Source organism: Mesitornis unicolor, unplaced genomic scaffold (assembly GCF_000695765.1).
Source record: "Mesitornis unicolor isolate BGI_N332 unplaced genomic scaffold, ASM69576v1 scaffold6331, whole genome shotgun sequence".
NCBI classification, from domain to species: Eukaryota; Metazoa; Chordata; class Aves; order Mesitornithiformes; family Mesitornithidae; genus Mesitornis; species Mesitornis unicolor.
In genome coordinates, this window is record NW_010163028.1 from 4,574 (window position 1) to 27,917 (window position 23,344).

General features: G+C 36.8%; 1 protein-coding gene across 1 annotated transcript; it reads right to left on the bottom strand.

Annotated features, from left to right (window-relative positions):
- Positions 1-404: 404 nt before the first annotated feature.
- DMGDH (dimethylglycine dehydrogenase) lies at positions 405-22,154 on the bottom strand (the record flags this gene model as incomplete). Its single annotated transcript, XM_010193799.1, has 9 exons — positions 405-875; positions 1,539-1,673; positions 13,642-13,701; positions 14,776-14,933; positions 16,388-16,605; positions 17,920-18,050; positions 20,536-20,701; positions 21,610-21,763; positions 21,951-22,154. Coding segments are annotated over 9 exons (1,442 nt in total), but the record flags the coding sequence as incomplete, so codon positions are not given.
- Positions 22,155-23,344: the final 1,190 nt, after the last annotated feature.

A 23,344-nucleotide genomic window follows, 5' to 3' on the forward strand; every position in this document is an offset into this window, starting at 1 on the left:
ATGAAGAATAGCTTTCCTATAACTGTTTCATTAAGAACAAGATTTTGATCTTCTGTGAGAATTTTTGCAGGGTGACATGTTGGGGAAAAATGTTAACAGTTCATTTTGCCTTTAATATTGCCTTTATTATTTTTAAGGATTGCTGGAATGTATTTCAATTCCTTAGGAAGCATTTCTGTGTGGAACTAGTGACGTTATTTTAATGATAAGTTTGTGATGTCATGTGGTAAGAAGCCAGGATAAGCTACTTTACCCTGAGGACAAGCAAAGGAGGAACTGTGAGTGTCGAGGAGGAGGAAGAATTTGCTATTGGACAATACCAAGAGCAACTTTCTGCTCTTCATTAATTCAGATCTGCTAGTCAATGTGGGAGCAAGCCGAATCAAGGATCTACTCATTCCCTGCCACTTTCTGCTCACAAGTGCCACAGAGAAGGGGGAACGCATACTGGTTGATGAACTGTGCTCAGATCTCTAACATGAATGGCCTATACAAGGAAGCAAGAGCCTAACACCATTGAATTTCTCACTCATGTATGGCAATGAGGATTTTGCATTTAGTAATTAGCAAATCTGAATAGTTTGTTTCTCTTAATTTCATTAATTTCGTATTAATTGAACTATTTCCTACAAGACAATTTGTTAGATCCTCATTTGTGTTTATATTTTGGGACTTTCACCCTTTCTCTGAAGGCGCATTCTCATTGGTTCAGTCAGCACCAATGGCTCTTGTATAACGGTTGCTGGATAATTTTTTCCTAAAAGTTCAACTTCTAATTTCTGTCCAACTTTGCTGAGTTCTGTGGGAACATATGCAAAAGCCAGACTCTGCTGAGCACTGTAACTGAAACTTCCAGATGTGGTGTTGCCAATAACCTGAAAAAAAAAATAAAAAAATCTTTATTTTCAAGATGCAGGGAGGTTTTCCTAAAAAAACCCAACAAACCAACCAAGTACACTTCTCATACACTAGTTTTGGTATATACACTTCAGACATCAAGCAAGTTTCACGTGTGTCAAGCAGTTCATAATGTTCTCTACTGTGGGTGACATTACCTTAAACTGGGAATTTTTTGCTCCTTGAGAAAACCTATCTATTCCTACTGTGTTCAATGAAGTTTTCTCTGGAACAAACATTATACGCATACATAGGGTTGTGGTACACAATAATTTAACTGCTCGTGAGCATTTCAATGCGTAATCTGTGCTGAAGGGTGAAGGCCTAAACCTTGCTGTCGTTTTGTTTCTTTTAAGTGAATAGCAAAAATGTGTTCACAATGGTGAAAGAGGAGAAGAGAATAGATAAGTTAATACTTTAATCTGTTCCAACTCTAGTTTCTGTGACTTAGTGTTATTTCGTATTTTCTTTGTAGATACTTACTTAGTCTTTCATTCCTAAATTAAGAAATTGTTATAGTAGTTTAAAATTGTTTTTTGCCAGAAAAACAAAAATAATTAACTCACACTTGAAACAAAAAATTAGATTCTGTTGATGGAGAATTAACATTAGTTTCCTGTAACATGATCTATAGTCCTCACCTTGCCATTGTGCCACACACTTTCATTTCCCTCTGGATCAACGTTATCTGTTTCCAGGGTGAGATATACAAGTCGTCGTTTGAGCCCTTTTTCTTTAATCTGCTTCAGTGCCTGCTTTCCTATAAAGTCTGCTGGCTGAAAAAAATAGAAGATAATGATGATACATGGTTATTCAAGCTCTGCAAAAAGTTTAGAGATACATGTGTTTAAATTTGTCTTCATTTGTTTTCCTATCACTTAGGTATTCTGTATGAAATACAGATTAAATCAAATCTTTGAAAGATTTTATATCTTGTATCTTGGTGTTTCTATATTTATACATTGTATCTTGGTAACTTTATTGAGTATATTAGTTTTTCTAAATCTCAGTCCCTTAACATCTGTAATTCCAAGTGTAGCAGAAATACATATGTAGTGATATGTGTGTTACAAGACTGTCTGCCCAGTTAAGGTTGTGAGCCAGAAGACTGTGTTTCATTTCAGCTTCTATAAAAAACATGAAACACCAACATGCAAATCCTAAAGCCCTAGTCTCCCTAGGTGGACACGCATCCTTTTTGCTGCCATTAGCAACCACAATAGTAACTTGTTACTATTTGACTTTGGTGTCTGTCAGGCTGGCAGTTTCCTCCATATTCTTGTTTTACAGTATGTGGTTTTTTTCCAGTATCTACCATTTTATGGGATAATGCAGTATTTTGGTTAAAGAATAATACTATCATTTGGAGTTCCCTTTTTCAGCTTGCCTAAAAACATACAGGCAGATTTTCATAATTCTAGAAGCAGACTGCATAAATGTGTGACAAGTAGGAGAGGAGCAATCTTAGTCTCCGAATCCTAGAGTATATAAGCCAATATTTATTGTACATTATAATGTTGAGCTGATTCCACTGAGCTAGCTTGATTCCACAGACAGGTTCACAGATATAAGCTTATTTTGCTTACTAGTAGCTGTGAACCTAACTTGTCTCATTCTGTTATCTCATGAGTCTTAAACATAACTGAGAAAACTAACTTCCTTATATAGTTGGCTGGGTAGAGAATAAATTGGAAAAATAAGCTATGGAAATAAAGAGTGTTATAAACTTTGTGGTCCTGGACAGAATGCCTCAAGAACAAAGAGAAAGCCTCTCTCTGAGATGTTGACAGTTTGTACAGAGGAAAAAATAGTAATCTGTCTGGGTATCATTATTACTAATAACTGTGCAGTAAAAAAAGTGGCTTAGAAATTCTACCTATTCATTTCTTCTTTAAAGGTACAGATCAGACAGAACAAAAGATTTATACTCAACTAATTTGCCAGATCCATACCAGCCTGACCTCATAGGCAAGAAACATAACAGCAGTTACAAGGTGTTCTAGCTTTTCAGTCTTTGCTGAGAAGATTAATAGCAGTGAAAGCTATTTTACGACACTTGATCTTAGGACACTGTGACATCTCTAGTCTGAAGCAGGAATTCATTTGATAAGTGTTTATAGAAAAAGAATGGAAGTGCCGTTGAAGACATCAAAATATTATTTCTGGTAATGTTATTTAACTTCTGTAGAGTATTACTGCACTGTCAGAATTACAAGCAACACATACACTTGTATGTGGAATAGATTTTTATGAAGGTACTTCATGAGTTCTTATTTCTGTAGTTATTGTTCAGATTCACATATGCCTATGTGTAGGCTCAAAAGAAATTACTAAAACAATGAGGAACTTTTGAACTTTGAAAGGTCACACTCTGTCAGCCATTGTTGCAAACACCTCCCAGCTACACAGCTACAGAGCAGTTAGTCTAAAAATCAAAGTGGGCCAACTGAGGATATGGCAGATATTGCACATAAGGATCATAGATGGCCAACCTTTGGGAAGAGACAGCATGAAATACAAGCCAGATCTGAAAGAGAAGGAACTGTGAGGATTCATTTTGGAATACAATGTTCAAGATGCTGCTGGAAAAGATAAAGCAAAGATTCAAACCTCTCACTTTTCATAGAATTACATTTCTATTACACAGGAACATTTATGAAAGGAAACATCTACAACTAGAAATGCAAATCGCAGAATCATTAAACTGTTTGCGTTGAAAGGGATCTTTAAAGGTCACCTAGCCCAACCAGGAACACCTTCATCTAGATCAGGTTGCTCAGAGCCCTGTCCAACTTGACCCTGAATGTTTCCAGAGATGAAGCATCTACAGCCTCTCTGGGCAACCTGCTCCAGTGTTTCACCACCCTCATTGTAAAAGATCTCTTCCTTATATCCAGTCTGAATCTATCCTCTTTTAGTTTAAAACCATTACCTCTTGTCCTGTTGCTCCAGGCCTTACTAAAAAGTCTGTCCTCGTCTTTCCTGTAAGCCCCCTGTAAATATTGAAAGGCCACAATAAGGTCTCCCTGGAGCCTTCTCTTCTCCAAGCTGAACAATCCCAGTTCTCTCAGCCTGTCTTAGAAATAGGTGAAGTATTCCATTCCTTTGATAATTTTTGTGGCACTCTTCTGGACCTGCTTCAACAGGTCCGTATCTGTCTTGTACTGGAAACTCCAGAGCTGGATGCAGTACTGCAGGTGAGGTCTCACAAGAGTGGAGTAGAGGGCCAGAATCACCTCCCTTGACGTGTTGGCCACACTTCTTTTGATGCAGCCCAGGACACGGTCATCTTTCTGGGCTATAAGTGCACATTGCCAGGTCATGCTCAGTTTTTCATCCACCAGTACCCCCAAGTCTTTCTCTGCAGGGGTGCTCTCAATCCCTTCATCCCCCAGTCTGTATTGATACTAGGAGTTGCCTCAGTCCAGGTGCAGGACCTTGCTCCTGGCCTTGTTGAACCCCATGAGATTCACATAGGCCCACTTCTTGAGCTTGTCCAGGTCCCTCTGAATGGCATGCCATCCCTGAGGCATGTCAACTGCACCACTCAGCTTGGTGTCGTCTGCAAACTTGCTGATGGTGCACTTGATCCCTGTCTGTGTCACTGATGAAGATATCAAGAAGCACTGGTCCCAGTACAGACCCCAGAGGGACACCACTCATCACTAATCTCTATCTGGACATTGAACTGTTGACTACTACTCTCTGGATGTAACCATTTGGCCAATCCCTGATTCACTGAACAGTCCACCCATCAAATCCATATCTCTTCAATTTAGAGAGAAGGATATTGTGGGAGATCATGTTAAAGGCCTTACAAAAGTCCAGATGCATGACATCTATAGCTCTTGCCTTATTCACTGATGGACAAATAAGACTGTATACCACAGCACAACACACAGACTAAAATGTTTAGCATGACACACAGAGCTAACAAGAAAGTAAATACTCTATAAGTACGCTTAGCATTGAATCAACTCCTTTCATACAACTCCATTAGCATACATGCTAATGTAGCATGTGGTATTTAGTCTTGAGGAATTTAACAGTGGAACTAAACACAAGTATTCAAGTACAGTGTCATACACTCTGGGGCCTTCTGAATTCCAGCTGGTGCTCTGGAATTAAGAGATTAGGTGTCCCTTCAGTCCCATGTGATATTTTCCAACCCTATATGGATGTTACTGATACACTAAGGTATCTTAAATAGCAATGTGAATATCTGTGAATTTCCATTTTTAGGTCTTTTACTAATATAAGAGTGGCAACAGACAGGACTCTTTCAGAACCAGCTTCTGACAGCATTCTTCTACTGTGCCCTTTTCCTCAGCCATTTCCTCTAGATTAAAGAATTGTAATCAGTGACTTTAGGAATGCCGTACCACACAGCACTGATGTAGCTATAGCAGGACTGAGAGCATGGCTCCTTTTTTTCTGAAATACTCATACATACATATATATGTGTGTGTAGATACTTGTAAGTGCATAGATGTAGAGAGAGATGAAAGCCTTATAAAACACTTAGCATGTTCACATTTGAGGTTGTGTTGTGTTTTTTAAAAAATAAATAAATTCAAGATTTCTGGTTAATTTATACGTCTATGAATTCCTCACTTAGAAATTGAAAAATAGTTTCCATAAAGGTTAATGCAGCAATCTTAATTAGAGCCTTGAGTATGACCTGGTAACAGATGTGCACTGCTTTTATGGGTCACTTCCAGATTAACTGTATAGATGACAGTTAACTCCTGTTAATATCTTAATTGCTGGAACCTTGAGGTTGATAGCAAAAATAATTTTGATTTCCACTTCATAATTAACTTTCAGATATGGAAACCATTAGAGCAAGCAGCTAGCAGGCTTTAGAATCTACATATCTCTGGATCATTCTTTGCCTATTGGTTATAGATACAAAATTAAATGCTTACCCAGTTAATTTTAACTGGGCCAGGCTTTTGGCCACCTGGAATAAATCACTAGACAGTTGTTACACTAACTGGAAATGGATTTGGGGGATTTCATGTAACAGGTTTGTTCTTTGTTATTTTATGTTCCTTGAAGGTTAAGAATGTTCTTGTCTTTTTAGAATAACGGCCTTGAAAAATAATAAAGAGGTAATGTAGAATTCAAACTCTGCAAAATATACACAAATATACATATATATATATATACACACACACATACAGTATGCAAAAATGTGTGTATACCTATATGCATATGCACATATATGAGAACACAGACATATGAGCACTATATGAACATGTAGTGTTGCACTATATGAGAATGTATGTGTATATATGATGTACAACTGCAAAAAGAGTGTATATATACATTTTAAAAACATTTAAAGCAACTTAAGATATTTTAACCATATGAAACTGACTAGATCAGTCTTCTTATTTTACAGTTCTTGGGTATCCATGTCAGTTGTACATAAAGCACATTTCCATCACTATTAATTTTTGAATTGAGTGTGTGTGCATGAGGTTGTTTATTCCAATCAAAACAGCATTTTGGAAACTGACTCATTAAAACTCAGTCTAGCTGTTCTTGGTAACAACTGCTTCCTGTTTCTTGGAGGAAAAATAGTCATGTTTGGTATGGCTTTATTTGTTTTAGCTTGTCACACTAAATATAATGCAAGAAAAAAAACCATTCAAAACAGTATAATTCAGTAAAAAAATATTTAAAAAATACAGAAAAGAAAGAATAGAAACAAAGGACAGAAACAGAAACCCTAAACAATTCCAGCATCAAACAAATAGCAGATTTAAAGCTGCTCTTACTGTCTCTTAGTTTTAAAAAAATAATCACTTGACATGTAGTAACAATGTTTTACTTTTACTGCTTAGAGTAAGCAGAGTCTTAATAAACTAAACCTAAAACACAGAAGACTTTCCATTATCTTGGCACGAGCTCCCAAAGCATTATGCTTTGGCAGATGTAATGTTTTTCACATAAAATAAAAGCACTTCTTAGATACAAGATAAAGACAAGATGTATTGTTTAGCTTTATATTCTTTGAGTGCAGTTCACCAGATAAAAGAAAAAAAAAGATGGGTTGTGCCTTTTATTTGTGTTACCTAACAAAGACTAAAATGGAAAATCATATCACAAAGATAAATCGATTACGATTTTCAAATACCATACAGCTAGAGTGAGCCCATTGAATTATCTAATGTATTAACATATTTGGACATACACATTTTCTTTGCCCTCATCCAACTTTTACCTTGTGTAAATTACCATGTGCATGCTAGCAAAAGAAAAAAGAGTTCAGGGGACATTAACCAACGAGGTGATTTTTTAGGCACAGTGATGTACACTGAGAAGTTTAACTCACTGTGTTTCAAGTGTGTTTGGCTTTCAATAGCATACTCTCGTCATTTAGACAGTTGTTCTATTACCTGATGACTTCCCACCATCTGGGGAGGGGAATCAGAAGGAAAAGAGATCCATGGATTGAAATAGAAACAGATTTAATAAAGTAATAGTAATGATAAAACAGTATTAATAACAACATTAATATAAACTACACAGAGTGTGGTGCTCAGCTGATATAGTGGTCACAAGCTGTGATAGTCACAGCAAGCAGGGGAGTAGGCCTTGGAAGTAGAAGGATGAGTGTGACCCTCCTGGAATGACAGCCAGCAAGGAAAGAGAGCCATCCCCAGCAAACTTCTCAGTTTATAGTGAGTGTGACATTTGCAGTACAGAATAATTTTCATTGGTCAGTTTGGGGTCAACTGCCCTGACTTTAGCTACCCCCAGCTTCTGTTTAACTCAAGACTGCTAAAGACCTCAATCACTCCATAGCAGTGTTGTCTGAAAACTAAAATAAAGTGTCTTATCAACTTTGTTCCCATGCACTAGAGTACTGTAGTCTTTGCAGAAATGCAGCTTTTCTGAAGAGAAAACTGATTCTGTGATTCTATCCCAAAGAAACCAGGGCACATACAGATCTTAATTCTAACCTTCTGTAAAAGTATTTTGTGGCTTAAGAGAAGCAAAGGAATAGAAATTATCTGTAAGACTTTCTTTTTTTTATTGTGCAGTTTAGCAGAATAAAGTTGAGGCATATAGGGAAAAAAAAGTCATATCCATTCAACAATAACTGGCAGCAAAGATATAGTAATCTCTTAATACTGAAATACTGAAGTATGCTACTTATGACTGCAGACATACAGGCAAATTACGTACACAAAGCCACTCAACTGAGTAAGGCAGCACCAACAGTTGCTGTGATCTGCTATAACCATCATGTTACAACACACTAGAGACAACATCAATGCAGTAATTTGAAATTAATAATTCTTAGTTTGATGGTCTTGAATAAATTCAGGGTAGCACTCCAAACAATACCCCCTTTACCAGGGCAACAACTGAAGATCATTTCCCTCCACAGGCAGCAAATATGTGACAAGTTTCTTTTTCTTTACTGTTTATATGATCCAAAATAGTTTGTAAGGGAGATGTGGCCAGTCAGTATGTACGGTAGCTGCATCACTCCACCTTTCATTCAATCTGCCTAAGCCCTTTTCATATGCAAACAGCCAGCTCTAAGAAATTGATAAAACTGATGAATTATTGACTTATTTTGGCTCAAAATTCCTAGCTCAGTGGGTGCTTATTCCTTTACATAGCCCAACACATACACTGGGAGTGACGTAGGTGTGCATTTTATACAAGTAACAAAATCATAGCAGATTCTTTCTAATGTGTTTCATACTCCATATATATTTAAGGAATAAATCCTCTGTTTTTTGACCCTCTGGCCATCAAATAAAGTAACCACACAATATGGTTCCACCAATCAGTGGATGGGGACAGGATTTAGGTGGAAAAGTACACTGAATGTTATAGGCATAACAAATGGGGACTGAGAGGGGGAAAAGAAAAGTACTCTCCCACCATTTCAAATATTCAAGGTGCAGCTTCACCAGTGCCAAGTACAGGGGCACAATCAGTCCCTTAGTCCTGCTGCCCACACTATTTCTGATACAGGCCAAGATGCCATTTGCCTTTTTGGCCATCTGGGCACACTGCTGGCTCATGTTCAGTCAGCTGTTGACCAGCACTCCCAGGTCCTTTTCTGCCTGGCATCTTTCCAGTCATTCTTCCCCAAGCCTGTAGGGCTGCATTGGTTTGTTGTGACCCAAGTGCAGGACCCAGCACTTGGCCTTGTTGAATCTCATGCAATTGGCCTCGGGCCCATCGATCCAGCCTGTCCAGATTCCTCTGCAGACCCTTCCTACCCTCAGGCAGATCAACACTCCCACCCAACTTGGTGTCATCTGCAAACTTACTGAGAGTGCACTCAATCCCTTCATCCACATCATTGATAAAGAGATCAAATGCGTCAGTTAAACATTTTTGTGTTCTTTCTCCAAACCATATCTGTGCAATGATGAAAAAGCCTTTTCCCTAATTTATAATTTTGTGCTTTAATAAATCAGGACATATCATTTTAGACTATGAGCATAAACACAGTGAGTTGTACTGACACAACTGTGGGACAGTTCTCACAGAGTGAACAGGTGGGAAACAAATGACTGGAAAGAGGAGGACATGAACCTGTAAGATTAAACTGCTACCAAAGGAATAAAAGGATGGAGACACAGTCTTACAACTGCTCATCCTAGCAGTTTCTTTCCCATGAGATAACTTACATGTAGTTATGCTGGAGGTTAGGTCAATACACAAGTACTGTATCTCTGATTTATAGTCATACACACCTCTATGTGAAGTTGCTGGGCATGATATAACTCCTATTCATAATGAATAAGAAAGCAATTAAATGTTTATGTCTCTAATAGGTGTAATAGTAAAAGACACCTCAGAAATCCAATGTGAAGTCAGAAGATGAGGTAGGGCTTGTAGTCTGAAAGGGATTTTTGACACTGAAATGCAGGCAGTCACTGAGTAGTGGTAGAGGTAAGATGTATACAGTGGGAAGCAGACAGGGAAAAGAGCAGAAAACAAAGCTGGTACAAAAAGGTGCTGGTATAGTAGACCTAAGAAAACATGAAAGAAGAGAGATTCTGCGTATTGCATAATCTGGAAAAAAGCTCGGAATTGAGAACAAAGACACTGCCCCAGTAAATAAAAAGTGCTGCAACAAAGAAACACTGTTTCTGATACTGGTATTTCCTCCTAGTGGAAAAAAAACCACACTGCATCTTAGCTAAGCACTCAGATCCCAGCCTGAAAAGACGGCACTAGAGCAGAGTCCCACAGGGTTTCTGCCATCTACCACATTCTCTTCGCAAATCGCAGTGAGCTGCTGCTGCAAAGGGAGTGCCCAGGAGATGGCAGTCTTGGATACAGCAAAACAAGTCACAAACCTACAGACAGTTCACCTTTGGAATTTTGTAGCTGTATGCTCTTAATGACTGTTGGCACTATTGTGTTCATATGAAAAACTCTTCTGAAAGAGTTAATTTCTGTGAGCTACCCAAACTGATATGGAGGTGTTTCATTCTAACACCACATTTTATTGGGACTTATGGTCCATTACCTTTAGGAGAAAAATAGGACTGTTTTAAGAATACTCAATTAGCTAAAAATAATCACCCACTTCAGAACTCCAAAAAAGGTGCATGCTAGGAGGTTTTGGAAGATGCAAGCAGCTTCTGAAAGAAGGAAATATTTTTTTCTTTATGTCAGTAGTGAACATAATAATCAGTGATAAGTTTAAAGAGTAGCAAGAAAACATTTTCTAACATAAGCATAGCAAATTATTAGAATGGACTGCCTAGGCAGAAAGTGGGACCTTCAGGACTGAGAGGTCTTTGTAATTTCATACATGATATTTTTATACATATGGCAAGATAAACACAGATATGGTGGATTCTGGATTCTGCCATAGAACAAAAGTCCACGGTAAATTAATATCTGGTGATTGCTTATCTTTTTCTATGACAATGTATCAAAAAGCCATTAAATTTAAACAAAGGTTTTGAAAAATAGAAAGCATTAAGAAGTAATAAGTTTGTATCTTTGACCACTTGAACCTGAGAAGCTTGAAATTTGCAGCAGAACTAAAACAATATTCTGGGATATGGAGAAAACAGAACTGCAACTTTTCCTTTTTAAAATATATTCTGTGAATTTCCTGCCACAATGACCATTAGAATTCTATTGATATTTAGTAGCAGAGTGCTTAAGATGAAAGTATTAGTGAACGAGGCTAACTAAAAACTTATCTAACCTACTAAATGAACAAACAAAAGAAAGACAACAAAACCAAAACAACAAACCACCCCTAAACCAGACACATTTTGTTGTGAAGTTATGAAGACCATGTACACTCTAAATTAGAAATTTATTCTGTTACTGTTCCTCCACTTTGGTTTAATCACAGCTGATCCTGCTTTTCTGTACAAGGGAGCAACTATCACCAACATTAAAGAAAAAAAAGTAGTATCAAGCTGGGGTCTAGAGGAAACCACCTAGATTAATATAATCTGTTCAGCCTCAATGATAAAATGAAAGTTGCTGAAGGAATCCTGAGGAAACAGGTTTACTTACTGTCATGCTATAATTTATAATTTTTTAATTATAATGAATTATAATTTGACTGTCAAAAATGTCAACTTATGCTTTTAAGAGTTTCTCTTGTGTAATTTTTCACAAAAAATTACTAGTCCATATGTACCTGAAGATGATGCATACACTAAACTTAGTAAACACAGAGAAATACCAGGATTTTGCCCATTTTAATGGGAATTTACAACTATTGCCCAGATATCTGAAAGCTCTCTCATTGAAATTAAAATGATCATATTTCCTTCACTGGCATTTAGTTGTTCATTCACTTTACTCTGTTTAGAAACTGTTTACATTTCCCATTACATACCAGTCGAAATTCACTGAAGTCGAGCCCTTTTTACCCATTTCGTGAACTATTTCAGCTCCCTGTTGCACGGTAAGAAGCAAGTTAGTAATTAACTGAGCAGTGCATTTTGGTTTTAATTTATACAGAAATCAGCACCTTCCCCAGTTGGGGGCACATGCTTAAAGGAACAATCTGTGTCAGTAACCCTACAAACCAAGATGTCAAACAGATTTAAGTATCTGTTGCTTGTATACCATTTGCCTTTTTTCTCAGAAAGTTTCCTTAACAATAGGAGCAGATGATAACAACGTATTTTGTCTGTCTTTGGTCACAGTGGCCGCTAGGGAATGCTGAGGTCTACGCCATGCCAAACAGACACCAGAAGCAGAGGCATGGAACTGGGACTCACAGCCCCAAGCTGCCAAGAAGCAGAGTAAATAATCTCACACTGTGCTTCATGCTACAGTGTTTATACCACTTTCAATATCTGAGTTAGCTCAGCTACTTCTGCAGTGTCAACATACAGTCACAACTGCCCTTGTTTGAGTCAATAAACAAACATCAATTACTTCCTTTTTCACATTAGTTCAGCATAACTGGCAAATGTTTTAAGCTGACATCCTGCATCTATGCTGGAGATTCGTTCCATGCCATTCATCTACAATGTGAATATCTGCTTGAGAGAGCTGTTCCAACCCTGCATTGCACACTTCTCTGCATGGCTGAAAAGTTATAAAGAATCAAGTGCTTCATGCACAGTAGTGCCTTTGCATGGTTTGCATGGGCATCTTGGCAAGCAACAACTTTCCCAGCTTATACTAAAAGAAAAACAAACAAACAAAGAAACAAAGGATGTATCAAATGGAACTAGGAAAAAAAGTTACAGCAACATTTTCCCATTACATTCTCCCATAATTCTGACAATGCTCTCTTCCAGATGGGAAAGTCCTTGGTGAGTAAATACAACACAAACCTGTTCCTTAAGGTACTATATTTCCATTGCAAGTGCCATTTACTCTGATTAGGGCAAAAGTACAGTAACCAGTGGAGACAACTGTAACTTCACTACATGTAGGAACTGTCATTGACATCCCTGAAAGCATCTTGCCTTCCAGTGGATAAGCTCCATAGTCGGGCAAGCACAAGTTTAGAACTTTTATTTCATGCCAGGGCACACACTGATGTTAGATTAGAACAAAAAAAAATGAATATTTTATTAATCCTGCACAGGTTGAAGAACTTTAGTATCTACAGACAGTGTCAGCAGCTGGAGAGGAAAAGCATCTTCCTGGGTTCATCCCTGTTATTGTTGGTGAAATTACCTCATGAAGATATAAGTACTTTTTCAGGTTTAACATGCCTCCATAATTCTTGCCTACTCAAAGTTTAAGATTTGTTGTTTATTTGAAGAGGTAACTTGAAGTTTGAAATTAAAGTCAGAAATAGCCCTTCATTCAGGGGACCTAACTTGAAATGTACAGGACCTCATTTTCTACATTAGAAACTTCACATCCACTGTGCAGGCAACTAACTGTGAGTTAATGGGCTAACTGGTAGCAACAGACAATCATTAGAGCTGCACAGGAAACAATTTTACCAGGTTTCATGGAAAGCTGACAGTTATGACACTGCATTTGGGTTTCATTTGGGTTTAATTTTTCATGTAGACAACATCGAGTATTTGCAACTTTCTGCCCTAATGTATAATTTTGTTTGCAAGAAACATGGAAAAGTATGGGTTTTTTTTAAATTGGTACTTAATAATTATTCTTATGGTCAGTGGAAGAAAGTTGTTAAGCTCATTTTCTAAACCTATTTTATTTCACAGATAATTATATTTTTCTTTTCAAACACTTAAAGGAATAACCTTGGGCATAATAGAACACTTTGAAAATAATAAGCCATACCTTGTTTAGCTTTACAAAGTATTCCAGTCCTGCTTCCAAAGGATTACTGTCGCAGTTCATCTGTTAAAAAAAAATAAAAAAAATTGCCATCCATACCTGATAGACTATCATAGCTTTTGGTTTGGGGGGTGGGGTGTATTTATTTAGTTATTCCATGCAGTCTTCTATTTACTCCTGGGTCAATGTCCTCCTTGTTGCATATGTGCAATTTCTATTTGAATACAGTATATGCTTCCTATATGAGATTTCAATAGAATGTCTACTACTATGCCCAATACAAAATACAGATAGGTAAATCATTCATCTAAGTTTCAATATGCAGAGTAAATGCACATTTCAGTAAGAAACAAGACTTTTCATTCAAGAATGGAACCTGCAGAACATTGAACAACAGCGGTATACACATTAATTGCAACATAGCAGAATACTTTAGCTGGAGAGGAAAATAAAATACAAAGCCAATTTTGTTTACCACCTTCTCATTAGATGTAGGGGGAATGATATGTTAGGCAGCATTTGAAGCAAGAATGAAAATACCAATCACTGGGCAAATGAAAAGGACCCCTAAATGCCAATAATTTCACGTTCTTGAGTTCTTTCCCTTCTAAATGAATTAAGAAAAAATTTTGGTAAGCAGAAATAATACTGATTTCCCTCAAATTCTCTAGCTCCCCTGAGTAGTTCTATATGGTAAATGAGCAAATTTGGCAGAAACAAGCTAATGAGAAATGAAAAAGTTCCAAATACATTATGAAGCAAGAAAAATCGGCCTCTCAAGACACAATGAGAGAAATAAAACATTTTCAGGATCTATCAGCCAAACCTTTGATTTCAAAACCCTAGAGTTCAGCAAAACCCTCATAATTTTGTTATGCACAAGAGGGAAAACATTAGTGAATCTAACTAAGTGTCTCTTTGCCAGCAGTGCTATGGAATATACTAGTTATTTTTATTTAGAAAAGATACTGTTCAGAATTACAGTAGATTTTCCTGCTTAAGGTAGATTTTCTTTTCATGCTAAATTAAGAAACTGAAATAAAAACTATCTGAGCTATATCTGACTAAAAGCTGTATAGTTTTAGTAAAAGAAAGAAAATAAACAGAAAGAATAAGAAAGGAGTCATATTTCCTGACCTCTGCCCCCCAGGCTCGGAAACCCTTTTCCAGCCTTAAAGCATTCAGAGCATATGTTCCAAAGTTGTCAATTCCCTCTTTTTGGCCAGCTTCCATGATTGCATAGTAAAGAGCTACAGAATCTTCTTTTCTATGATAGAGCTCCCAGCCCAATTCACCTGTTATACAAACAAGATTAACAGTTTCATCAGCTCAACAATGAAACAATCCTAATAAATATAGGCCTGTTCTTGGTAAAAAGTAGTGATCAGTAATTGTTAATTCACATTATATGGTCAATTCTGCTATCACACACCAAGTCTAATTCCCTACAAAAACCACCAGATGCTCTATGCCCTAGACCTTAAACTGTGGTACTATTATCATAATTCAAACTGTTAACTGCAATTGGGGTGAGGGGGATCAGGGAATCAGAATAACTGATAAGAAAAGGTAATTGTTGCTGTTTATAGACAGTTGTTCTATACCCTGATAACTCCTCTCTAACTGGGAAGGGGAACCAGGAAAAGGAAAGAAGACCAGTGGGTTGAAATATAAACAGACTTAATAACATAACAAAACCCCACTATGAATAACAGTATTAATATAAACTACACAGAGTTATACTCAGCTGATATAGTGGTCGCAATGGTCACAATGAGCAGGGGAGTAGGCCTTGGAAGTAGGATAGGTGAGACCCTCCTGGGATGACAGCCACTAAGGAAAGAGAGCCATCGCCAGCAAACTCCTCATTTTACAGTGAGCAGGATGTTTATGGTATGGACTAATTCTGTTGGTCAGCTTGGGTCCACTGCCCTGACTTTCTCTTTCCCCAGCTTCCGCACTTGTTTAACTCAAAACTGCTAAGGACCTTGATCACTGTATACCAGTGATGGCTGAAAACTAAACCAGAATGTCTTATCAACTTTGCTTCCACTAAATCTACTAGTGTAGGCTTTGCAGAAATGTAGCTTTCTTGAAGATAAAACTGATTCTCCTCCAGTAAAATCAGGACAGCCATGCAGTGAAGTCACAATGAAAGATGAAGCTTAAGCCCAGATGAAGCTTAAGCTTAAGCATAAAGAGAAGATGAATTGGTAAGTGAACAGCAAATGTAACTGAGTGTAAATAAGCATAAAAAGAGTATATTGTATCCTACTGAGTACAACAAAAAAAGGAGGACTTCAGCTGCTTCGGAATGGCGTGAACCCACGCCATTGCAGTAGAAACAGACATAAAAATAAATAAAAATTAAAAGTAACTGAAAAAATAGATACTCAGCATTACAGCATTACATTTTCAAGGTACTTGACAAATACTAATATGCAGTAATACAAAAACAATTCTTGACGTTGGTTTTGCAGCAAATACCACAGAGGTTATCAGAACTGGCCTTCTGTTCTGTAAAATAAATATTTACACTATAGGGTATTTTAGAGAAAAAAAGTCTTGGAAAACTCAGTACAGACCCTGACCAGATCACATCTGAAAAGCAATGTGCTGCACTTCCTCACACATTTATATATAAAATGTGATTGTTTATGTATACATGAAGAGATTTATTTTTCAATAAAATTTTAGTTACACTTACTATTGCCTCTTTTTTTAAGAGTCTGTTTTCTCTATTGCTTACCTGTGTATGATATCCTAATGGCAGTAACAGCAATATCAGAAAGTTTCAGATGTCTAGACTGGAGAAACTTAAATGAACTGTCACTCAGATCCTCATTTGTCAACTTCTGCAGGATCTGTCGGGCATATGGACCCGCTACACCAAGCACTCCCATCTCATCTGTCATGTTTTCTATTTCAACTTTGTATCCACCCCTTGTTACTTCCTCTTCTATCCATCTGCATGTAAAACACAACAGTGGTGTTATATTTTTATGAAAAATAACTGATTTAGATAAAGGTTAAAAAGGAATAGTTTTTTAATTAGTGTTCATCTTCCCAGAAGCACTCAGTCCCACACCTTCTCAAAACCAGTGAAGTATGTGCTGCACTAAATAGTCCAATCTGTGAGATACTGGTATAGGAACACAGGCATTCGGGATACAGCCAGGAAAGGAGAGAATTGACAGGAGTGGAACAGAATTTTCAATATAAGAGAAATAAGTTATCTCATAGAACTGAATACAGTTTTGCCTTTGCGTCCAGAACATATTAATAAAGTCAGCATACAAAAAGAGTAAGCAATAAACACAATGAACATAAGAAATTTCGAAATCAATTCCTCTGTCAACAGAAATATACAACCAGGCTTGTTCCTACCAGTATTTAAAGTATTGGCAGGAAGTTCAGTTTTAAGTTTTGATTCAATTAAAAACATCAGTGGGGTATTGCCTTTCAGGAAATTCACAAAATAAATGGAAGGAGTATATTTAAAAATCTTATAAAGTACTGCTTTGTTAAACTGTTTCAAAAGATCTCATGCACAGGGGAGTACGAAACAGGACTGGTGAAATTCTGTAGAAGTAAATGTGTTAAGTTCGGTTCTGCTATTCTGTTCCTGAATAAGCCAATGGTACTAATGATTCCAGTACATTATTCATCATTATTCATAGCAAATTTCAGTCTTTAATGTGTTGATTCATGTTGAATAACTGATTTGTCAGCAATCTCCAGTAAGAAAAATTCTTCAGGACTAGAAGTGTCATCTCTCATGCTTATCTATGAAAAGCATTTTAATAAAGTCATCCTGCAAACTGCTTCTACCTCCTTTCTTTCTGTTCTTTGTGACCCCAGACCCCAAAGGAGATGTTATCACAGTATCAGGAAGACTGCACTACCCAACTGTATTAGCCAGGTCAATGCCTGTGGGGTCATCCATGTTTAAAGCCAATTTTCTTTTTTTGCGTCATACAATGCCAAACATGAACAGGTTCAACAACAAAACAAGAACTACCTCCATTAAAGTATATTACATAACTATCAGTAAATTCTCCATTTTTACATCAACAATAATCCAATATGCAACTACGTATACTTTAGGATTCAACTCAACCAGGTTTCTAAGAAACAAAAATCAATAAATAACTAGAATTCTCTTGAACCTAGCAAAAGGTTTGTTGAGTAATAATTAAGAATTTGGAATTCAGTAAAAAGGTTACTATATTAATGTGACTGTATAGCACTGTGTACTTACTGTATCAAAAATAAACTAACCTCAGATCATGGAGTTCTGATCCCGAGCCAGTTACAAGCATAAATTCTCCAGGACACAGTTGAGAGACTGTTAGCTCAGCATAAACTTTTCCTCTTGGTGTTAACATATGGCTTATATTAGTGGAACCTACCTACAGAGTAAAATTTGCAATTATTAAGAATGTAAAATAAAACATTATGAAATATATGCAAATATGCCTTTACACAAAAGAACAACACATTTATGTTTGTTCTGCTATGCCATAATAGGAGCAGACAGATGCACAATCAGCCAAGCTTAAGCTTTACAGTGGAAATTTCACATTTTTCTTCACAGAAAAATGTGAAATTTTTGAAATTAGATAAAGCAAGACCTTTATAAATATTTGTTAATTGTGTATTACACAAGGTGTTCTTAAGCTACATTTAAGAATGCATTTTGAATGCAAATTCCGTTAATTTTTGTTTGTTCTTTGATTATCAGAATAAAAAATTCTTTGTGTTATTGACACAAATATTATTTTCCAATCATATAAATAAGGCTTTCAGATCCCAGAAGGATAACATTACTTTGCCCCTTTAAAGAAATAAATACTGAGCTGGCTTATGCTTCTGTGGCCCTAATTTATGTATGCTTGTATATTTTATGTAGTTGCTGACTACTAATCTACATCCATCTCTGCACATTTCAATCAAGTTTTGTATAGAAACTTGAACTATAGAGGCAAACTTTCAATTAACTGTTCCTTAGCTGTGACCATAAAATATATACACTTTCATATAGACATCATCCATACAAACAGAATAGGAACGTCTCATAGCTGTTGCAAAGGCAGAATTTAATCTCTCTTACTTTATTCTGTTTTCATAAGAACTTTGTCAATCACCCAGTCAGTGTCCAGACTCCAAACAATGAATGGAAAAAAGAAAAATATTGCAGATACTAGCATTCTTTGGTAAGGTCATATTACATCATTATAGTTACTGGCATATTACAGGGACATAACTGAATGTTCAGGATCTGATGGCAGTCACACTCAACCTGGTTGTGATACATCTCCAGTAATTTCACTGAATTATTTTACAATGCAGACAAGCAAAAATCAGACAGCTTAAATAATCAACTGTGTGAATGCTCCATTTTAAGTGGACCCATAAAGCATTCTATTTCACTATCATTCTTTTCCCCTTAGCAACACTGCTTAAATGCCATAGAAGGCACTCATTTTGTTCTCATAATTTCCTGTTTAATCTTGTTTTACTACCACCACATACATATATTCAGCAAGTATTATTCATGCCCACTGATGACAGTTACCCCACCTCCATCCCAAGTGAGAAAGAAGACAAACTTTTAATCTATATTGCTATCATAAATTAATACAGTAAAAAAAAAATTACATCGCAATTCAGGCTCTTCTTTCTCCTAAACCTAAAGGACACCATTCTTGTTTACAACCTTCCCATTTCATTGGCTCTGGCCTCCAAGAAGTTATCTACCTTCATAACTACAGTCTCAGTGTACCTACTGTTTCCCTACAAAAAGTTGTCTAAAACCATGACCTACAGCAAAAACTTAATGAAATTAAGTGCTGAAATAAGCAACCTCTATGGCTGCAGCACTTTGGAAAGGAACAATCTGCCTTCTGGAGGTCTATCTCTGAAACTAAAAACACCAGATGAGAGTGACTGACAAAGCAAGAAAACAAAGAGACTCATGGAGCACTACCATAAACTGAGGCAAGAATAATAAACCTGGGCTAATTTGTCACAGTCTGCCATTTTTAAAAATAGGATCATAATGAGGATCTGTGAACAGCCAAACTTACGGAGAAAGGATAGGTGTGAGCTGAAAGCTGAATATCCTGAACATTTGCAGCCCTGCCTGCTTCAGGCAGACAGCTGTAAAACAGAGGCAGCATGAGGAGGGTGTAGGGTGGTGAGCATGGGTCACATTTAAAAAACAAACCAAACCAAACCAAAACTGTTCCCTTGAGAATCCAGAAAGAGTAAAACATCCAGCTATGGTCAGGCAAGAGCACCTCCCAGTGCTCTCTTCTGCTGCCTGAATCTGCTACAGTACAGTGCAGTCTTAGGCAGGCAGCTGCGAAGCTATCCTAGTGCTACCATAAAAGAATTCCAGGTGAGATGCACTTGGACTTCTTTAGACAAAGGTTTGAAACACAGAAGGTTCTGTATTTCAACAGAACACCTTTTTAGTGTAAAGGTGACTAAGCACAGGAACAGGTTTCCCAGAGAGCTGGTGGAGTCTCACTCCATCCTTGGAGATATTTAAAAGTCAATTGGACATAGTTCTGGGCAATGAGCTCCAGGTGATCTGCTTGAACACAGGGTTGGACAAGGTGATCTCCAGAGGTCCCTTCCAACCTCAACCACTCTATGATTCAATGATTTGTGTCAAGAGGTACTTCTACATGGGGCTACTCTAGTATAAACTGCACTGTCCATGCTCTTAACTAACTGAAATACATCTCCTGACACAGCAGTTTCTCCAAAGGATCTCTGTATTTGTTTTCTGAAAGATATGACAAAATTATTATGCTTCATTTTCCTTTCCTGAAACAGATCTTGTTTGTCTAAATACAGCATTAAAACAGTTATCACTGTCCCATTTACCTTTGGAACAACATTTGCAAATAGATGATCCAGCAGCTTAACAGAATCTGTGCCTTTTACTTTAAACTTGCCAAATGGTGACAGGTCAATCACACCAACTTTTTCCATAACCTGCTTATACTCACGACCCACAGGGTCAAACCAATTTGTGCGGCGAAAACTGGGTCTGAAACAGAGCATTTACACATAAAAAACACAATTTGGAAATTTTGTGCTCTTTTCAGCAAAAAGTAGTCTTCAGTTTCTGCAGTTTAATAATCATTCAAAAGAGACAGACTTTCCTAACTGTAGGTAGCTTACTCAAGATTTTCCTTGGTCTAACGCAGCTTAATTATTAAAATCCTTTAACAACAGAGAGGGATATGGGTTGATATTTTATCAATAATTTTGTACAATAAACAGTGAACTGTTCAAATTTTAGAAGAAGCAGTAGTCTGTCATGTGTAAATTTACAGCATACGTTGTTGCTGAATCATTTATTTGAGTTTAAGGTGTTAAGGGCTTTATTTCTGAACAGCAGTGTGTGAGACTCTATTTCTTTATAAGCCTCATTTAGATTGGGATTCCAGTATCTCTGTGGAAAACATTTATTTGCTGGATGTTCCCTGATGCAAGCAGGTAAGTAGGTAGGCAGGCACAGAAAAAACAAAAACAACAACAACAACAAAAAACAAAACAGAAAGAAGAATTGGGCTTCTCCATCCCTCAGAATTATAGAGAGAGGAAACAGCTTTTTCATGAAAACATTATACTGTGGTGCCAATCAAATAATAAGAAAGGGAGAAAAATACAAATTCATAATGAACAACTTGTTGTCTAATCTTCTCCTTGAGCTAGGCTGCTGCCTGATACACCATACCTATAAGACTTACAGGATACCTCAATGTGTGTTTTGAAATGTATGCATTATCAGAATGAAATGGATTCTAAACTATAGAAAAACCAATAATGGAGTATCTACCTTTAGCTGAAATGAATGATAAATGTATGCTTTTTACTTAATTTAACTCAGCTGGCCCTTGCTGTCATGACAATGTATCTGGGAGTTGTGGGGGCGAGTAATCTTTTATTTACTTGTATCCAGTCTCATCTCCAAGTTTGTAGAACCAGTGAGGTTGCTCCCATCCTGCATGAAAGCCCATTGAACATTTTGATTTCAGCAAATCATACAGCCCACTGGTTCTCTCTGTTGGTCTCCCAGCAAATCTTTCTTCTTTAGGGTAACCAACTAAAGGGAGAAAAAACAAAAAAGGAAAAAAATCAAACAAAAACCAAAAACGATGGCATACTAAATCGTGTACACCTCCAAGATAGAATATACATTAATACATATATATAAGCAGAGAAATCTAGAGGCAGACTTTGTTGGAATCCATTTTCAGGATATAAATGCATTTTAAAAAAGACCTTCTTACCAATGTTATTAAAACCATAAGATTCTCTTGCTTTGGCTGCTGTGTATTCTGTGGTGGTCCACTTTCCATATCGGTTTGGATCTAATTCTATCAGGTCAAATGCAGGTTCCCCCTCAAGGATCCAATCACTGATGTACTTTCCTATACCACCAGCATGTATAATGCCATACCTTAAAAACAGGAAAAAGTCTTGTAGTGCCAAGTCTTTGTTTGTTTGTTTGTTTTTTAAAAATCAGTGCTAGCATATACTAGTAATACACCTCCTAAAGTATTCTAAAGTTTTTCCTCTGCTTTTTTTTAATAATTTGGTTCATTCTATTTCATCTTGTTTTCCAAGATTACCTACTTAACTGACAGATATTACTACTGCTCCACTGTCAGCACTCCATTGCTAATGTACAGCATTTGTGGTTCTTGAGATTACAGAAAGCTCTTTTTCTGAAGTTCAGAATTTAACAGTCCTTTCCAGGGACATTAGAATTCTTCAACAATTAATACAAAAGGAAATTCTTAAACTTCCGATATCCATTAAATACACTTTCTAGTAATAGAACACTTCTTATTTTTCAATCAAATCTGATTAAACCAGACTCATATTTGAAAACCAGGCTGAGATACTCTAGCAGCTATAGGGAATATTTACATTACAGTGACAAAAGCAACAGCAGCAAAAGTCAGGAGACACCACCACCAAGACAGCTTTAAAGAATCAGAGGTAAAACTGCAGGTAAAACTAAAAGACTTGTTTGCAGTGGTGCCAGAGTTGAAAGCTTCTTTTTCTCTCCCAGTTTACCTTCTCTGTTTTACACTACAGCTACAAAAGCAACTGGTTCTAGAAAGCTTATGATAACAAAATAAAAATGTAGACATTTTCTGCTGCCAGCCTGTAGCAAAAGCCTGTTCTGTTTCTACATAATGAGCATGTGAAGGATCAGACTGTAGAGATCTCCTGTTACAAACCTGCATGTATGTCGCTACTCAATCTACATATGACCAAACAGTTCTACAGAATACCAAATCACACGCATCTCAGATTTGACAACAAAACATTTAATGACAAATAATCACTAATACCAAATGCTTTAATTTTTTAAATTGTAGTATCTCTGTGAATTAATTTGCCATGTCTAAAAAAAAAGTGTCAGAATAGCCTCCTGTCTAGGAAAGATGTGAAAATAAATTCTTAGTTATTGTGAAATGCTTCAATGAGTGGAAAAGAAAAATCTCTTAAAAATATTTAGTCTGTCAAAAATCAAGCTTAGATTAGCATGGAGCAATTAAATCACAGACACTCATACCGAATAGTGAAGCTAAACCAAAATTTAATTGCTGTTCATCAGCTTAGCATTCTGAATTCTATGCCCTCAATTCAATAGGCAAGGATTTTTGGGGGG